This window comes from Procambarus clarkii, chromosome 80 (assembly GCF_040958095.1).
Source record: "Procambarus clarkii isolate CNS0578487 chromosome 80, FALCON_Pclarkii_2.0, whole genome shotgun sequence".
Lineage (NCBI taxonomy): Eukaryota > Metazoa > Arthropoda > Malacostraca > Decapoda > Cambaridae > Procambarus > Procambarus clarkii.
The window spans coordinates 8,345,371-8,364,978 of NC_091229.1; the positions used below are offsets into that span (position 1 = coordinate 8,345,371).

Sequence of the window (19,608 nt, forward strand, 5' to 3'; positions counted from 1 at the left end):
TTGGGGTCGGATACTTTGGTTCCTCCAGCAAAGAACCCGGTTGCGACCCATAGTGGCCGTAACACTCCCAAACATTCTGCCTACCAAACATTTTCACTCCCAAATCATTCTCACTCCTTAACGTTCTCCCTACATAACATGCTCCCACACTAATATTCTCACTACATAACATTCTCTCTCCTCAATATTCTCATTCCCTAACATTCTCTTTCCTGGCATTCTCTCTCCCGAACATTCTCACTCCCTAAGATTCTCACTCCCCAACATTCTCACTTCCTAGCATTCTCTTTCCTAAAATTCTCCCTCCCTAACATTTTCTTGGAACATTGTTATCTGTGCTGTGTTCCACTTGGTTATCTGTGCTGTGTTCCTGTTGGTTATCTGCACTGTGTTCCTCTTGGTTATCTCCGCTGTGTTCCTCTTGGTTATCTGCACTGTGTTCCTCTTGGTTATCTGCACTGTGTTCCTCCTGGTTATCTGTACTGTGTTCCTCTTGGTTATCTGTGCTGTGTTCCTCTTGGTTATCTGTGCTGTGTTCCTCTTGGTTATCTGTGCTGTGTTCCACTTGGTTATCTGTGCTGTGTTCCTGTTGGTTATCTGCACTGTGTTCCTCTTGGTTATCTGCGCTGTGTTCCTCTTGGTTATCTGCACTGTGTTCCTCCTGGTTATCTGCACTGTGTTCCTCCTGGTTATCTGTACTGTGTTCCTCTTGGTTATCTGTGCTGTGTTCCTCTTGGTTATCTGTGCTGTGTTCCTCTTGGTTATCTGTGCTGTGTTCCTCATGGTTAGCTGTGCTGTATTCCTTTTGGTTTTCTGTGTTGTGTTCCTCTTATTTTGTGTGTGCCGTGTTCTACTTGGTTATATGTGCTGTGTTTCTCTTGGTTATCTATGCTGTGTTCCTTTTTTTTTGTGCTGTTCGTCTTGTTATCTGTGCTGTTCCTCTTGGTTATCTGTGCTGTGTTTCTCTTGGATATTTATGCTGCGTTCCTCTTGTTTATCTGTGCAGGGTTCCTCTTGGTTATCTGTGTTGTGTTTCTTTACGTTATCTGAGAAACACAGACGACAGATATAGACAATAGACATCAATTATACATCAGCGAAGCATTGTATATATCTCTAAATGATGTAATATCTGTATTTCTGTCTATTGTATACACCTAGTTGCATTCACCTAATTGTGCTTGCAGGGGTGAAGCTCTGCTCTTTCGGCCCGCCTCTCACCTGTCAATCAATCAACTATTACTAACTACTAACTAGTTTTTTTCCACACACACACACACACACGGGCCAGTGGCCGAGCGGACAGCATGCTGGACATGTGATCCTGTGGTACCGGGTTCGATCCCGGGCGCCGGCGAGAAACAATGGGCAGTGCTTCTTTCACCCTAATGCGCCTGTTACCTAGCAGTAAATAGGTACCTGGGAGTTAGTCAGCTGTCACGGGCTGCTTCCTGGTGTGTGTGTGTGTGTGTGTGTGTTGTAGGAAAAAAAAGTAGTTAGTAACAGTTGATTGACAGTTGAGAGGCGGGCCGAAAGAGCAGAGCTCAACCCCCGCAAACACAACTAGATGAATAGAGACACACACACACACACACTTTGCTTGCCACTCTCCATACTGGAGTCACTGGAGACGGGAGACCTACCAGAAATATGGAAGACGGCTAATTTGGTCCCAATATATAAAAAGGTGACAGACTACAGGCCAGTGTCCTTGACTTCTATACCATGCAAGGTGATGGAGAAGATCGTGAGAAAAAATCTAGTAACACATCTGGAGAGAAGGGACTTCGTGACAAATTGCCAACATGGGTTCAGGGAAGGTAAATCTGGCCTTATTGGCTTAATATAATTCTACGACCAGGTGACAAAGATTAAGCAAGAAAGAGAAGGATGGGGGGACTGCATTTTCTTGGACTGTCGGAAAACTTTTGACACAGTACCCCATAAGAGACTGGTACATAAGTTTTGAGAGAGAAGCAGGAGTGACTGGTAAGATGATTCAGTGGATAAGGGAGTACCTAGGCAAAAGGAAGCAGACAGTTAAAGTGAGGGGTGAGACCTCAGTTTGGCGTGAAGTCACCAGTGGAGTCCTAGAGGGCTCTGTACTCGGTCCAATCCTGTTTCTGATATACGTAAATGATCTCCTGGAAAGTATAGACTCCTTCCTCTCAATGTTTGCTGACGATGCCAAAATTATGAGAAGGAAGAGAAGGACAGAGGAGGAATGCTTGAGGCTTCAAGAAGACCTAGACAAACTGAATGAATGGTTGAACATTTGGTTGTTAGAATTTAACCCAAACAAATGTAATGTAAAAAAGATAGTTGTAAGAAGCAGGAGGCCAGATACAAGGTATCATTTGGGAGATGAAATTCTTCAAAGAGTCAGAGAGAGAGAGAAAGAAAGACTTGGGGGTTGATATAACGCCAGACCTGTTCCCCTGCAGAAGTACGTATAAAGAGGATAACATCAGCAGCATATTCCAGGTTGGCGAACATATGAACGGCATTTAGAAACTTGTATAAGGAATCATTCATAACTTTGTATACCACTGTTATGAAAAAGTTACTTGTTATGGGGGGTATGAGGTATTACTGAGAAGGCCAATAGCTAGAATCAAGATGTAACAAAAACAGTGGGGTAGATAGGCCCAGCCCCCAAGGAACATAGGTTCCTGCTAATGCTTCAAGGCTTTAGACTACAGGTCTGCTGTCTAGTATACAATCATCTACACCACTTCAACAGGATTAATGGATACACCTCAGAAAGTAACTTATTTATTAAACCCTCTAACAACCCCCCCATATATATACATTACTATAATAACAACACTTTACCACACTATCTTACGTTAACTACCTTGGTCCACATAGGCAGGATACAAGGCTTACACTTGGGCAAAACTAGGGTAAAGTCAACTTGAATATAGGCACATGAAAGGCTTGAAGCAGCCTGGGGTAGCTAAGCCCCACGTGGTACCCTAGTCACAACACAATACACTTAGGAATGCCCAAAACACTGGCTTAGAATACTCAATAACTACAACTTTTGCCAGAGACCGGTTACACAGGGTTATACTTACCTTAGAGAATCACTGTAGACTAAGGTAAGGGAAAGTGAGAAGGAGGAAGAGAATGGAGACAGAGCCACAAAGGAAAGATGTTGCCACAAGCACAGCCAGACCAGAGGAGGAGGAACCAGCACTTAGTCCTTGAGCTCTCTCATGGTGTTGTTGCCGGGAAGCTACCTAGTTGATCGTGCAGCTTCAAACAATACAAGTCTTCACTGGCCTTCGTTACTAGTTACTTTAATTGTTCTAAGAATAGGTGATAACTAGTTCATTATTATATTTAATCAACAACGAGCTCAGAGTCTGAATGTTCTGTGAGAAACAAGATTCATCTTACGTTTGGCAAGGGCGACGGGAATAAGGCATACCCCCGGTTTTAAGGAGCCATAATATAAATGTTATTGTAATTAAATATCCTTCTCACATGATCCAATTCTATGAATGTATAGTAATTATTTAGAGTTCACTTTGACCTCTGGTTTCCAACTAAGGAACCCAGGGTCGTAACAACCACATATGTCAGACCAATCCCGGAGTATGCAGCTCCAACATGGAGTCCATATTTAATCAAGCATAAGACTAAACTGAAGAAGGATCAAAGGTTTGTCACCAGACTAGTACCCGAGCTGAGAGGTATGAGCTATGAGGAGAGACTACAGGAATTAAACCTCACGTCGCTGGAAGACAGAAGGGTTAGGGGGACATGATCACCACGTACAAGATTCTCAAAGGAATTAATAGGGTAGATAAGAACATGCTATTTAACACAAGCACACGCACTAGGGGACTCAGGTGGAAATTGAGTGCCCAAATGAGCCACAGAGATATTAGAAAGAACTTTTTTAGTGTCAGAGTGGTTGACAAATGGAATGCATTAGGAAGTGATGTGGTGGAGGCAGCCTTCATATTCAGTTTTAAGTGTCAATATAATAGAGCCCAGTAGGCTCAGGAACCTATACACAGTTGATTGACAGTTGAGAGGCGGGACCAAAGAGCCAGAGATCAACCCCCATAAGCACAAATAGGTGAGTACACGCATATCACCCAAATCCTCCCTCTCCTCCTTACCCCGAGTATCCTATACCTTCCCATCCCCTGGTCTTCTTCCTGTCACAAGCAGGCCCAGGCAAGAATTAGGCCCTCCATCCCCCACCCTGCCTCCCCCCAAACCCCTGTTAACTACACCATAGGAGGGCAGGCCCTCACCTCAAGCAATCCCTGCCCCCCAACCCCAAGTACTACTTTTCCCCTCCCCCTCAGGACTTCTGCCTGTCCCAAACAGACTAAGGCAAGACTTAAACCTTTTATTTTCCACCTCACCTCCTCCTGAACCACTGGCAACTTCTCTACAGGAGGAGGAGGACCCTACCCAAGTAGAAATGCCCGTGGATCAACTTCCTACACTTATAGGGAGGGAGGGTGAAAATGGATATAGGAAAGTAAGCTTCAAGGTAATGTACTCAAACATCGATTGGATTACCAATAATGCAAGCGAACTGACGGAAAGGGTGCAGGAAAAAACCCAGATGCAATAGGATTCATGGAAACAAAATTGTCAGGAGTCATAACAGGCGCTCTGTTTCCAAAGGACTACTATATAGTAAGGAAAGTTAGGGAAGGGAGAGGAGGTGGAGGAGTGGCCCAGCTGATAAGGAAGGACTGGAGCTTTGATGAGATGGAAATTCCGGGCTCTGACGGTTTCAGAGATACATAACAGGAACTATGACAATGGGTGGACCGAGGATAATAGTGGCAGTCATTTACAACCTTCCATTGAATGACAGAAGACCCAGACATATGATGTTGTTGATGATGTTGTGTGATAGGAACAGCATGGCAACCAATAATATAATAGAGAGAGCAGCTTCAGTTGCCTGCAGGAATGGCTCCAGAGTCTTAATCATGAACAATTTGAACCATGGAAAGATAGACTGGAAGAATAAGGACCCACATGAATGTGCAGAAACATGGAGAGCTAAACTCTTGGAAGTAGCAACAAAGAACTTTCTGAGCCAGCATGTCAGGGAACCCACTAGAATGAGAGGCAATGGCAAACCAGCTACATTCGAATTGATATTCACCTTGAATAAGTCAGAAATAAGAGAAGTCAAATTTGTAGCCCCCATAGAAATGAGTGACCACAGTATATTGACATTTGAGTATCTGGTGGAGGCGGATATCCTATCCAAGGATGGGATCGGAAGGGAAAAGACTGTATTACTGAAGAGGAAAATATGAAGATGAGGAACTTCCTCAGGGGGAATATCATGGAAAACAGAACTCAGAGAGAAGAATATACAGGATATGATGGACTATGTCATACAGAAATACCAGGAAGCTGCAGATAGATTTATCCCGGTCTAAAAGGAGAAAAGCGAAGAGCAACAGAAGAATCCATGGTTCAACCAGGAATGTTAGGTAGCGAAGCAAGTGAGTAAAAGAAAATGGAGAAAGTACAGGAATAACAGAACACCAGAGAGCAGGGAGAGATACCAGAGGGCAAGAAATAAGTACCTCAGAGTGAGAGAGAGAAGTAGAGAGACAGTATGAAAATGACTACGCGAGTAAAGCTAAGACCCGACCAAAGCGGCTCTACAGCCACATCAGGAGGAAAACAGCGCTGAAGGAACAAGTGATGAAACTGAGAAAAGGGGAGAATAGATACACAGAGAATGACAAGGAGATGTGTGAAGAACTCAACAAAAGATTCCAGGAGGTCTTCACAAAAGAACAAGGAGAAGCCAATGCACTAAATGTGGAGGAGGAGGAAACCAAGCAGCCTTGGAGGATTTTGACCTCAATAGTGATGAGGTCAAAAGGAATCTGTTGGAGCTGAATGTGACAGAGGCTGTTGGGCCTGACAGAATCTCACCGTGGATACTAAAAGAAGGTGCAGAAGTCCTAAGCGTGCCACTCTCTATGGTGTATAACAAGTCACTGGAAACAGGAGACCTACCGGAAAGCTGGAAGAGAGCTAATGTAGTCCCAACATACAAAAAGGGTGACAGGCAAGAGGCACTGAATTACAGGTCAGCTTTCCCAACCTGTTTACCATGCAAGGTGATGGAGAAGATCGTGAGGAAAACGCTCGTAGAACATCAGGAGGGAAATAACTTTGTAATGTACCACCAGCATGGGTTCAGAAATGGTAAATCGTGCCTCACTGGGTTAATAGAATTCTATGACAAAACAACAAAAATTAGGCAAGAAAGAAAAGGGTGGGCAGACTGCATTTTCTTAGACTGTCAGAAAGCTTTTGACACAGTACCCCATAAAAGGCTGTTACGAAAGTTGGAGCAACAGGCAGAAGTAAAATGGAAGGTGCTCCAGTGGATAAGGGAGTATCTAAGCAACAGGAAACAACGAGTAACTGTGAGGGGGGGAAATCTATACTTGGACCCATCCTGTTTCTAATATATGTAAACGATCTTGCAAAGGGTATAGACTCAGTCTTCTTAATGTTTGCCGAGGAAGCAAAAATTATGAAAAGAATCAACACAGATGATGATAGACAGAGACTACAGGAGGACCTGGACAGCCTAGAGAAGTGGTCTAGAAAATGGCTATTAAAGTTCAACTCAGGAAAGTGCAAAGTAATGAAATTAGGTGAAGGGAGCAGAAGGCTGAACACACGGTACCATCAGGGAGGTGAAATCCTACAAGAGTCAAATAGGGAGAAGGATCTGGGGGTTGATATCCCACCGAACCTGTCCTCAGAGGCTCACATCAAAAGGATATCCTCAGCGGCACATGCTAGACTGGCCAACATAAGAAATGGCTTTAGAAACTTATGTTAGGAATCGTTCAGGCCCCTGTATACCACTTATGCCATATATATCCTGGAATATGCAGCTCCAGCCTGGAGTCCATACCTAGTTAAACACAATACAAAGTTAGAGAAGATTCAGCGGTATGCCACCAGACTGGTCCCGGAACTGAGAGGTATGAGCTACGAGGAAAGGCTAGAGGAGCTGAAACTCACGTCCCTGGAAGACGTAATAGTAAGACGGAGACATGATAGTCTACTAAAAATTTCTCAGGGGAATTGTTAGTGTGGACAAAGATAAACTCTATAGCACGGGCGGTACACGAACAAGGGGACACAGGTGGAAGCTGAGTACCCAAATGAGCCACAGAGACATTACCTGGTTGATACCTGGTTGATGGGGTTCTGGGAGTTCTTCTACTCCCCAAGCCCGGCCCGAGGCCAGGCTCGACTTGTGAGAGTTTGGTCCACCAGGCTGTTGCTTGGAGCGGCCCGCAGGCCCACATACCCACCACAGCCCGGCTGGTCCGGCACTCCTTGGAGGAATAAATCTAGTTTCCTCTTCAAAATGTCCACGGTTGTTCCGGCAATATTTCTTATGCTTGCTGGGAGGACGTTGAACAACCGCGGACCTCTGATGTTTATACAGTGTTCTCTGATTGTTCCTATGGCACCTCTGCTCTTCATTTCAATTAGAAATTACATTAGAAAGAACTTTTTCAGTATCAGAGTAGTTAACAAATTGAAGGCATTAGGCAGTGATGTGGCGGAGGCTGACTCCATATACAGTATAATACAATTGTACACATACAATTGTATTTATGGCAGAGCCCAGTAGGCTCAGAAACCTGTACATCAGTTGATAGACAGTTGATAGCCGGGGCGAAAGAGCCAAAGCTCAACCCCCGCAAGCACAACTAGGTGAGTACAGCAATATGGACAATGTTAGGCTAACACTGATATATAAGCACTGTCATACAAAGAATGCTATAAGCACTGTTAGGGTATCACTGCTATATGCACTGTTAGGGTAACACTGCTCTAAGTACTGTTAGGGTAACACCGCTATTAGCACTGTTAGGTAACACTGCTATAAGCACTGTTAGGTAACACTGCTATAAGCACTGTTAGGGTATCACTGCTATAAGCACTGTTAGGGTAACACTGCTATATGCACTGTTAGGGTAACACTGCTATAAGCACTGTTAGGGTAACACTGCTATAAGCACTGTTAGGGTAACACTGCTATATAAACAAAGGTAAGCAGTGTTGGGAAAGAGGAACACGTTCAGGAGAGACTCAGCAGTGTTCCAGGAACCCAGAGGTTGCCAGGTCGACCAATGTGTTAAGGAAACGAGTCATAATATTCGTCGTCCTGGACTGGTTAGCTGCGGCTCCGGCTTGACAACACAGCTCCAGTTTTTACGCCGCGAGGACCCTGGAAAATGTGAGAGGTGCCAGCGCTCTCCTTGGGGAACATCTCTCAATACATCCTTAAGCGCCCGGGGAACCCCACACCAGCCACACGTGTCCCGCCAGCAACACCTACTGAACCATTCACCTGCCACAGGTCTTGGTCAGTATCACCTCCTCTCAAGCAGTCGTCAAAACCTTCACCTCTCCTGCAGAAGCCACGATGAAGTTCTTGCTGCTCTCAGCTCTGTTGCTGACGGTGAGTGGAGCTTTTTAATACCTTGGTTCCAGTAGGACAAGGTCAGTATTCAATCACAATATGATTTAATAATAATGGTATAATAAGTATTATAATAAGTATAAGTATAATGGAATGTTAAACATTCGAGAAATGCAGTGTTGCATTTCTTGAGAGTTTGCATTTCTTGGACTCCACCATCAGTGGAGTGCAAGAAATGTGTAAGTACTTTATTCACAATAATGAACTGCTGGGAATCTTAGCGAAGTATCCAAAATTTGCTTTCTGTAAGTGCAGCCTTCACATGACTGTAAAGCTGTCGGCCAGTTAGGTGGGTGTGCAGCAAGACTAGTAACTGTGTGACTCACTTTAGATGTAAAGTTCTTTGTATAGTGACTATTGTGGGCCTCTTGTTGAATCACTTGTGATATAAAAACGATTATCGATGTGTATATGTATTAGTGTAAATGACTGAATATACGCGTATATATAACATTAACAATTGTGTAACTAGCTTCAAAAGATTGTCACTTGCTTAGCTAAATGAACTATGGTGTTCAGTTCCTGAACCCATTATGTGCCTCTGTAACCCTTTCCACCACTGCCCACGGGATGGGTATGGGGGTACATAATAATGAAAGAATCAATCAATATAATTTAATATTGTTTGTTGACTTATGCATCCTATGAATCTTTTATTATGCATCCAATACCATCTTGTGGAGATGAGGAGTCATAATAACGTGGCTGAAATATGTAGATGACTTGAGAATGGCTTGAAAATGGTCCAGCACGGACCGAAATGTCGTTCCTTCACTTTCTAGTGTGTGGTTTGGTCAACCCATTCTGCGAGCGGTAGTGAACCCCCATACCCATCCTGCGAGCGGTAGTGAACCCCATACCCATCCTGCGAGCGGTAGTGAACCCCATACCCATCCTGCGAGCGATAGTGAACCCCATACCCATCCTGCGAGCGGTAGTAAACCCCATATCCATCCTGCGACCGGTAGTGAATCTATACCAATCCTGCGACCGGCAGAGAACCCTATCCCCATCCTGCGAGTGATAGTGAACCTTATACCCATCCTACGAGTGGTAGTGAACCCCATACCCATCCTACGAGCGGTAGTGAATCTACCAATCCTGCGACCGGCAGAGTACCCCATACCCATCCTGCGAGCGGTAGTGAACCCTATACCTATCCTGCGAGCAGTAGAGAACCCCATACCCATCCTGCGTGCAGTAATGAACCCCATACCCATCCTGCGTGCAGTAATGAACCCCATACCCATCCTGCGAGCAGTACTGAATTCCATACCAATCATGTGAGTGGCAGTGGTTTCTAAAACCATATTTTTGAGGGGATCCATACCCATTTCCCTTAAGTGGTTATAGATCCCCTATCCTTTCCCTATAAAGGAAAGGGTTACAGAGAAATATAATGGGTTCAGGAACTGAACACCATAGTTCATTTAGCTAAGCAAGTGGCAATCTTTTGAAGCTAGTTACACAATTGTTAATGTTATATATGTATATGTACATATTAGTATATTTTGGTAGCAGTCATTTTTGTAAAGATATGTTGTAGAATATGACCGAAAGGGTTAGATTAATGATTCTAAGACGAATCTTCTCAATATTTCTTACGTTTTTCTTCACTGTCAAGGGTAATTGAAAAATTACCTCTCCAAAGTTCATTTTCACATTTTTATTTATGGTATTGAACCATAAATTGCATTGTGAATGGTAATGAACTTTGGAGAGGTAATTTCATAATTACCCTCGACAGTGAAGAAAAACTCTGATAGAAATCTGCAATTATTAATTCATGCAACTATTTACTTAACTAATATTCAATAATTATTCTGACGAATTACCAGCGTCGGAATAATACTAGGGATATATTTATCTTTTAGTATGTAACCTCGCAGATTTATGTGTTAAGGCAGCTCTTTAATTAATTATAACTACAGTTCATTTAATGCTCTCTTAATATTTTATTGAATTAATCTAGATCCTTAGGACACTGATTCCTGGATTATATTTTCAGATTCCTTTATTTATTTTTCCTCTTTTTTGTATAAAAAGAGGTGGTCCTTCAAAGCTATCGTTGTATTCAATTAAAATTGATTATTATTAATATTTAGAGCTAGGCTTTCCCACACCTATCCTGTGTGGCAGTGCATCCAATACTCTTTCTGTGACGACAGATTGAAAGAGTTGAATGGTACAGCAGTCAGCTCTCTGGAGCGAAGGATCAGTGGTACAGCAGTCAACCATTGTGGAGTGATGGTTCATTGGTACATCAGCCAACCATTGTGGAGTGGTGGTTCATTGGTACAGCAGTCAACCATTGTGGAGTGATAGTTCAGTGGTACAGCAGCCAACCATTGTGGAGTGATGGTTCAGTGGTACAGCAGCCAACCATTGTAGAGTGGTGGTTCATTGGTACAGCAGCCAACCATTGTGGAGTGATAGTTCAGTGGTACAGCGCCAACCATTGTGGAGTGGTGGTTCATTGGTACAGCAGTCAACCATTGTGGAGTGATGGTTCATTGGTACAGCAGCCAACCATTGTAGAGTGATGGTTCAGTAGTACAGCAGCCAACCATTGTGGAGTGATGGTTCATTGGTACAGCAGCCAACCATTGTGGAGTGATGGTTCATTGGTACAGCAGTCAACCATTGTGGAGTGGTGGTTCATTGGTACAGCAGCCAACCATTGTGGAGTGATAGTTCAGTGGTACAGCAGTCAACCATTGTGGAGTGATGGTTCATTGGTACAGCAGCCAACCATTGTGGAGTGATGGTTCATTGGTACAGCAGTCAACCATTGTGGAGTGGTGGTTCATTGGTACAGCAGCCAACCATTGTGGAGTGATAGTTCAGTGGTACAGCAGTCAACCATTGTGGAGTGATGGTTCATTGGTACAGCAGCCAACCATTGTGGAGTGGTGGTTCATTGGTACAGCAGTCAACCATTGTGGAGTGGTGGTTCATTGGTACAGCAGTCAACCATTGTGGAGTGATGGTTCATTGGTACAGCAGCCAACTATTGTGGAGTGCTGGTTCATTGGTACAGCAGTCAACCATTGTGGAGTGATAGTTCAGTGGTACAGCAGTCAACCATTGTGGAGTGATGGTTCATTGGTACAGCAGTCAACCATTGTGGAGTGATGGTTCATTGGTACAGCAGTCAACCATTGTGGAGTGGTGGTTCATTGGTACAGCAGTCAACCATTGTGGAGTGCTGGTTCAGTGGTACAGCAGCGAACCATTGTAGAGTGGTGGTTCATTGGTACAGCAGTCAACCATTGTGGAGTGGTGGTTCATTGGTACAGCAGTCAACCATTGTGGAGTGATGGTTCATTGGTACAGCAGCCAACCATTGTGGAGTGGTGGTTCATTGGTACAGCAGCCAACCATTGTGGAGTGATGGTTCATTGGTACAGCAGCCAACTATTGTGGAGTGGTGGTTCAGTGGTACAGCAGTCAACCATTGTGGAGTGATGGTTCAGTCGAACAATACTCAAATTTGTGGTGTGATAGTTCAGTGGTACAGCACTATACCACTGAGAAAGCAAAAGAATATGCAAGAGATTGAGCCAAAGATTGGCCAAGAGATTGATCATCAGACTGAGCAGGAGATTAGGGGAAGTTATCGTGCAAGAGATTGATTACCCGATTGAATTGATTGAATCCGAAGAGATTGGATTATGCAAATGAGCAAGAAATTAGTTGAGAGACTGAGCAAGAAATTAGTTGAGAGACTGAGCAAGAGATTAAGAAATTTATTGGCAAGTGATTGAGCAAGACACTGGGTATAAAATTTTGCAAGAGACTGAGCCAACAGATTGAGTAATAGAATGAACAAAAGAGTGACAACAAATTGAGCAAGAGGTTGAGCCAGAGATTACGGAAAAGATTATTCAAGAGATTAGGTATGAAAGGGGACAAGCGAGTGAGGGAAAAGATTATGCAAATGACCATGTAAAAGGTTATAGAAAAGATTGTGCAAAAGATTGGACAAGAGATTCAGCAAGAGACTAGGTCAGTGGTTGGACAAGACATTGGGAGAGAGATTGGACTAGAGGTTGGAGAAGACATTGGGTGAGAGACTGGACTAGAGGTTGGACAATACACTGGGCGAGAGACTGGACTAGAGGTTGGACAAGACTTTGGGAGAGAGACTGGGTAAGTATGGCCAGATGGACTTTGAAAACAATTAACAAATGTTAAAGTTATCAAATCATCTGAAATCACTTGCAGTTATACGAGACCTATTAATTAATATTAAATGTTTTGTTGTTTTATCAGATTGTTGTTGTGGGAACAACCGCTCACCCTGGGTAAGTACACTGTTTGTATGTTGTTCTTGTTAGTGATCCTTGAGTGTCTGGTTGGTACGTAGTCCTTTTCAATGATCATTGAGTGATTGGTTGGTATGTTGCCCTTGTTAGTGTTCCTTGAGTGTCTGGTTGGTATGTTGCCCTTGTTAGTGATGCTTGAGTGTCTGGTTGGTACGTTGTCCTTGTTAGTGATCCTTGAGTGTCTGGTTGGTATGTTGCCCTTGTTAGTGATGCTTGAGTGTCTGGTTGGTACGTGGTCCGTGTTAGTGATCCTTGAGTGTCTGGTTGGTACGTGGTCCGTGTTAGTGATCCTTGAGTGTCTGGTTGGTACGTGGTCCGTGTTAGTGATCCTTGAGTGTCTGGTTGGTACGTGGTCCGTGTTAGTGATCCTTGAGTGTCTGGTTGGTACGTTGTCCTTGTTAGTGATCCTTGAGTGTCTGGTTGGTACGTTGTCCTTGTTAGTGATCCTTGAGTGTCTGGTTGGTATGTTGCCCTTGTTAGTGATGCTTGAGTGTCTGGTTGGTACGTGGTCCGTGTTAGTGATACTTGAGTGTCTGGTTGGTACGTGGTCCGTGTTAGTGATCCTTGAGTTTCTGTTTGGTACGTTGTTCTCGTGTACTCACCTAGTTGTGCTTGCGGGGGTTAAGCTTTGGCTCTTTGGTCCCGCCTCTCAACCATCAATCAACTGGTGTACATATTCCTGAGCCTACTGGGCTCTATCATATCTACATTTGAAACTGTGTATTGAGTCAGCCTCCACCACATTGTTTCCTAGTGCTTTCCATTTACTAACAACTCTGACACTAAAAAAGTTTTTTCTAATGTCTTTGTGACTCTTTTGGGTACTCAGCTCCCACCTGTGTCCTCTTGTGCATGTACAACCCGTGTTAAATAATTCATCCTTGTACCCTGTCAATTCCATTGAGAATTTTGTATTTGGTGATCATGTCTTTCCGAGTTCTTCTCTCTTTCAGCGACGTGAGGTGCAGTTCACTCAGCCTTTCCTCGTCACTCATGCCTCTTAGTTCTGGGACTAGCCTAGTGGCATACCTCTGAACATTTTCTTGCTTCGTCTTGTGCTTGAAAACGTTCGGGCTCCATGCTGGGGCCGCATACTCCAGGATTTGAGATGCTTATCCTTACATACGTGGTATACAAAGTTCTGAATGATTCCTTACTCAGATTTCCGAAGGAGGTTCTGATGTTAGCCAGCTTCGCATACGCCGCCGATGTTATTCTTTTGATGTGGTCTACAGGAGACAGGCTTGGCGTGATATCAACTCCTAGCTCTTTCTCTCTTTCCATTTCGTGAAGGACTTCATCTCCAATTCGGTATCCAGTGTCTGGCCTCCTATTTCCTCTGCCTAGTTTCATTACCTTACATTTACTTGGGTTGAACGGTAGTAGCCATTTGTTGGACCATTCCTTCAGTTTGTTTAGGTCATCTTGTAGCCTCCTACTATCATCCTGTCTTAATCCTCCTCATAATTTTTTCGTCATCAACAAACATTGAGAAGAACGAGTCTATTCCCTCTGGAAGATCATTTACCTATTTCAGGAACTGTATAGGTCCAAGAACTGATCCCTGAAGGACTCCACTGGTGACCCCACGCCACTCCGAGACCTGATCCCTCACAGTGGCTAGCTGTCTTCTGTTGCTTAGGTTCTCCCCTATCCAGTGGAGTACCTTTCCTTTCATCCTTCCTGCATCTCCAGTTTGTGCACAGGTCTCTTATAGGGTACTCTGTCAAAGGCTTTCTGGCAATCCAAACCTATGCAATCTGCCCACCCCTCTCTTTCTTGCCTGATTTTAGTTGTCTGGTAATACAATTCAATGAATCCTGTAAGGCACGATCTGCCATTCCTGAACCCATGCTGATGTTGTTATACAAAGTTCGTCTGCTCTAGATGTTTCATCCGGGTGAGATTCCATCCGGGCCTATAGCTAAGCCTTTGTCACTTCCAACTCTAGCAGATGCTTCCTCATCTTCCCACTGGTAATCATAAACTAATCTAGTGGTGTTTGGTTAGATATTCCCTCTCTTATCTCTAGGACGTCCCCTTGCTCTACTGTGAAAATCTCCTGGAATTCTTATTGAGTTCCTCGCACTCTTTCTTGTCATTTGTAATAAATTTGTCTACCCCTATCCTCAGTTTTATTACCTGTTCATTCACTGATGTTTTTCTACTGATGGGCTGTGCAGCAATTTAAGTTGAGTCTTTGCCTTGTTGCTATGTCATTTTCATATTGTTTTTCTGCCTCTCTTCTCACCTGACGTATTCATTCATGGCGCTCTGGTATCTTTCAATGCTCACTAGTGTCCTATTATTTATACAGTTTCTCCACGCACTTATACTTAGTTGCTTTGCTAGCTTACACCTCTGATTAAACCATGAGTTTCTTGTCTGCATTTCATTTCTTTGCTTTTGGATTGGGACGACTTGTCTGTTGCCTACTTACACTTTTGTGTGATGTAGTCCATCATGCCTTGGGCCGTCTTTCCTCTAAGATATGTTTCTCAAGTTATATCTGTTAGGAATTATCTCATCTTAGTTGCCCTTTCGGAATGCCATTCTTTTGTTTTCTGGGCCCTTCCTTGGGTACATTAACCCTTCTTCGATCAAATACTCAAACAACATTACACAGTGATCGTTCATTCCCACGGGGGCTTTGAAACCGATTTCCTTATGTCGGAGACATTCAGAGTGAAGACTAGCTCGAGTCTCGCTGGTTCATCGGTGCCTCTCATTCTTGTGGGTCCCCTGACATGCTGACTTAAAACGCTTCTTGTCACCACTTCCAACAGTTTAGCTCTCCATGTTTCCTCATCCCCATGTGGTTCTTTGTTTCCCCAGTCTACCCTTCCATGATTGAAGTCCACCATGACGAGAAAATGGGAGCTATTTCTACAGGCAGCAGTGGATGCTCTCTCAGTTATAGTGTTGACTGCCATGTTGTTTCTGTCATACTCTTGCCTGGGTCTTCTGTCGTTTGGTGGAGGGCTATATATCACTGCTAATACTACTCTTGGTCCTTCCATCTTTATGGTGCCTGTAATATAGTCTCTGAACCGTGTGTGTTACCACTTGAGTGTTTGGTTGGTACTTTGTTCCTGTGTGCGAGCCCCTTGAGGGTCTGGTTCGTACTTTGTCCAATTGTGTTACTCCTTGCGTGTCTGTTTCTTACTTTGTTCTCGTGTGTGAGCCCTTGAGTGTCTGGTCGACCCTTTATCCTTTTGCGTGATCCCTTGAGTGTCTAGTTGGCACTTTGTATTAGTTAGACTTCCCATGAGTGTCTTGTTGGTGGTACTTTGTCCCTTTGTATGACCCCTTGAGTGTTTGGTTGGTAATGTAACCCTGTGAGTGCCAGGTTTGTAGTTTGCTCCCGTGAGTACCTTGATACTTTCCTCCCGTGAGTACCTTGATACTTTCCTCCCGTGAGTACCTTGATACTTTCCTCCCGTGAGTACCTTGATACTTTCCTCCCGTAAGTACCTTGATACTTTCCTCCTGTGAGTACCTTGATACTTTCCTCCCGTGAGTACCTTGATACTTTGCTCCCGTGAGTACCTTGACACTTTCCTCCCGTGAGTACCTTGATACTTTCCTCCCGTGAGTACCTTGATACTTTCCTCCCGTGAGTACCTTGATACTTTCCTCCCATGAGTACCTTGATGCTTTGCTCCCGATAATGCCTTGTTGGGAATTTACCCCAATGAGCGCCAGGTTTGTACTTTGCCACCATGAGTGCCTGATTTGCATTATGTACGCATGAATGCCTGGTTTGGTACTTTCTTCCAGTGAGTGCCAGGTGAGTACTTTGCCCCCCCCCATAAGTGCCTGGCTGGTACTTAGTCCCCTTGAGTGCCAGATGAGTACTTTGCCCCCCTGAGTGCCTTGGTTGGTACTTTGTCTCCGTGAGTTTCTAGTTAGTACTTGGTTCCAGCGAGCGTCATGTGAGTACTTTGCCCTCATGTGTGCCTGTTTTGTACTTTGGCCCCGTGAGTGTCTACGTGAGTGTGCTCACCAAAGGAGCGGCTTTGTGATTCGATTAATTATAAAACATGAAACTCTTCTCTCTCCCGCTGGAGGTGGGTAAATGAGGATGGTTCGATGCCATTGTTAATTGTTCATCGTTGTTCACGGGGTGAACTGAAGCTTAAATTGTGGATGATTTTACACTGTAACTATAGCTCAGCTTGTTAGTTTACAATCGTTCTACACGTCCAGGACGGAAACAGTTCCTCTCTGACCCTCGTTCAAACGTTAAGTCCTCTAGCTCTTTTGGTTCTATATCATCTGGCAGTTAGTACATCCAGGGAGTAAGGGTGAGGTTGGGCGGGTTATAATACATGAATACAACACACCAGTGTGTTTCACCTCTTTATTAAACACTATGTTTTTAGTGTTACAACACACAAGTAATCACACATTAATATTGTGAGCATAATGTTACAACTGGCGGCAGGTGGTGTCCGAGGTTATTGGCACGTTCCAGAGTGCCACACCAGCCGACAGTAACCATCGTGGGTGACTCCCTTCACCACCCCGGGGGCGTCACACACTTGTAGCTCAGATAGTCTCGTTCTAACTATTATTTTAGTAATTTACATGAACTAAACCATAATCAAGTAATTATTAATTCACAAATAATATTTAACTCATTCAGTAACAATCATACATACAGGACGTAGGAGTCAATGGAAAAATGCTGATCCTTAAAACGTTAAATAACATTAGAGTTATCTTCGGTCAACTGAGCAGACAAAATACTTAAGTTTAGGTTTAATTAAACAATTCTGTACTGAATGGACTAATTCTAAATTAATAATATATGACACTAATAAATTAAAACCCTGTGGAGGTGAGTGGAACACATAACAAACCGTTTATTCAGTCCATTAAAGGTAAGATAAATTACTGAAATATTAACTTTACCCACATAATCCCGCAAGGTCACCACAATAGCTTCCTGATGAACTAGCAAGTTTAGTTTTGGTCTTATGGCCTATCAACCCCAGGAGGAGTATACAGTCCACCACAGTAAATAGTCCAAGTGACGACTATTTCCAGGCATATCCTATTTATATCTTCCCAAATACATTCATATGTATGTTTGACGTAAACTTGAAAGAATTCAAAGATCACACGTCCTTGTAATAACTTGATTTCCTTGCCAAATCTTCCAGCAGTGAATGTTCTATATTGGAGATGGCAACGCTTGAGAAAAAAATCATTAAACGCATTTCACTTATTCGCTCGATTAAGTATTAATTTAATGCAACCTAATTATCAGTTTCCATAACCCATTTTCTTCCATTTCCATCTTCTAATAAAAACTTCCCACAGGAAAAGCTGTCCGGATCCCAACTCGTTCGGAAGGGTCTGCACTCAATACCGCGTTGAGTGTCATTATGACCAGGAGTGTCCGAGGGGCCAGAAGTGTTGTCTTGTTGCTGGCTGTGTGCATAAGTGCATAGGTGCATAAGTGCATAAGGTGTGCATAAGTGCACAAGGAGTGCATAAACTAAGATCAGGAGGAACAAAGGGTACGTTGGAAGAGGGGCAGAAGGGCATACTGCAGTAGGGCACGCAATAGAAGCATTATGTAAGAGCGTTTTCATATTATCTATGAAATGATTTCAGCCAATAGAATTAGGGAATTATCAGGTGACAGTGCAAAGCTATTATGACTATATAGAACTTGGGTCAGAATATGGATTTGGGATGGGGCGGGGGAAATGGAATGGTGCCCATCCACCTGTACGGTCGGGGATCGAACGCCGACCCGCATGAAGCGAGACCGTCGCTATACCGTCCAGCCCAAGTGGTTAGATCAGCCAGTAGAGGCGCTGTGAAACATTCCTTAACAAAACCAGCATTACACACGTCCAGAATATTTTCATCTATCAAGAGTGCTTGGAACCGGTGCAGGGAAAACACCCTAAGATGCTTCAGCTCACTTGGACGAGTTGACACCTTGACTCCACAGTTGTCTCCCAGCAACTATCAACCTCAAGATGGCCCAACTGACATGAACGTATCAAGATATGCAAAACAATGCACAAGACATGCAGAAAAAACGCACAATAAATGGAGAACAGCCCACAATAAATGAAAAACAGCACACAATAAAGGTAGAACAGAACACCACCATAAGATAATCTTTTAAAAATTTGTGGAGTTTTTAGTTTGTGTATCAAACCTTTAATTTTGTATAAAGATTAAGCTTGACATTTTCCTAGTAGTACTATCACTTACATTATATATGTATTAAGAGAGAGCTTCACATATTCCTAGCGGTATTAACTCTTGCATTATACTTGTATTAATGTTAGGCTTGACGTTTTCATGGTGTTATATTGTCACTTTAGGTTATGCCTCAGCTTAGATCATAACATTTTGCTTGTAATATTTAGAGATTTCTATTTAATTTAAACTGGAAGATTAGTAACTATAAATAGATTTAAATGATGCTGTATTGTCAGTCCTGTTAACCAATATATTGAAGTTCTGCATATATAGTTATCATAGCCCTCGTCCTCTTCTGAACGAATCTGACCCAAGATCATTATCTATATAAATATAAATGGAAATGTTCGTTTGTAAATAACCGCTAATCTCCGAAAGTTCTTCACCGATTGCTTTGAAATTTTCACACAACGTTCCATTTGCATCCGAGTAGGTTTTCATATACATACTATATAGATGTCACGTCTGTGACGTTAAAAAAACATGCGTTTTCTGAAAAACTGTGCTTTTCATGTGAGGGAA

General features: G+C 43.3%; 1 protein-coding gene and 1 long non-coding RNA gene across 2 annotated transcripts; one reads left to right on the forward strand and one right to left on the reverse strand.

The window, feature by feature from the left end:
- Window positions 1–307: 307 nt before the first annotated feature.
- On the reverse strand, window positions 308–783 carry LOC138357818 (uncharacterized). The gene is made up of 2 exons (XM_069314994.1): window positions 700–783; window positions 308–538 (listed from the first exon to the last, which is right to left on the reverse strand). Exons 1-2 carry the CDS (start codon window positions 781–783, stop codon window positions 308–310), a joined length of 315 nt encoding a protein of 104 aa, XP_069171095.1.
- Window positions 784–8,328: 7,545 nt separating this feature from the next.
- On the forward strand, window positions 8,329–19,352 carry LOC123747974 (uncharacterized). Its single transcript, XR_011225124.1, has 3 exons — window positions 8,329–8,506; window positions 12,803–12,834; window positions 18,184–19,352. It is a non-coding gene; the product is annotated as an uncharacterized lncRNA (long non-coding RNA).
- Window positions 19,353–19,608: the final 256 nt, after the last annotated feature.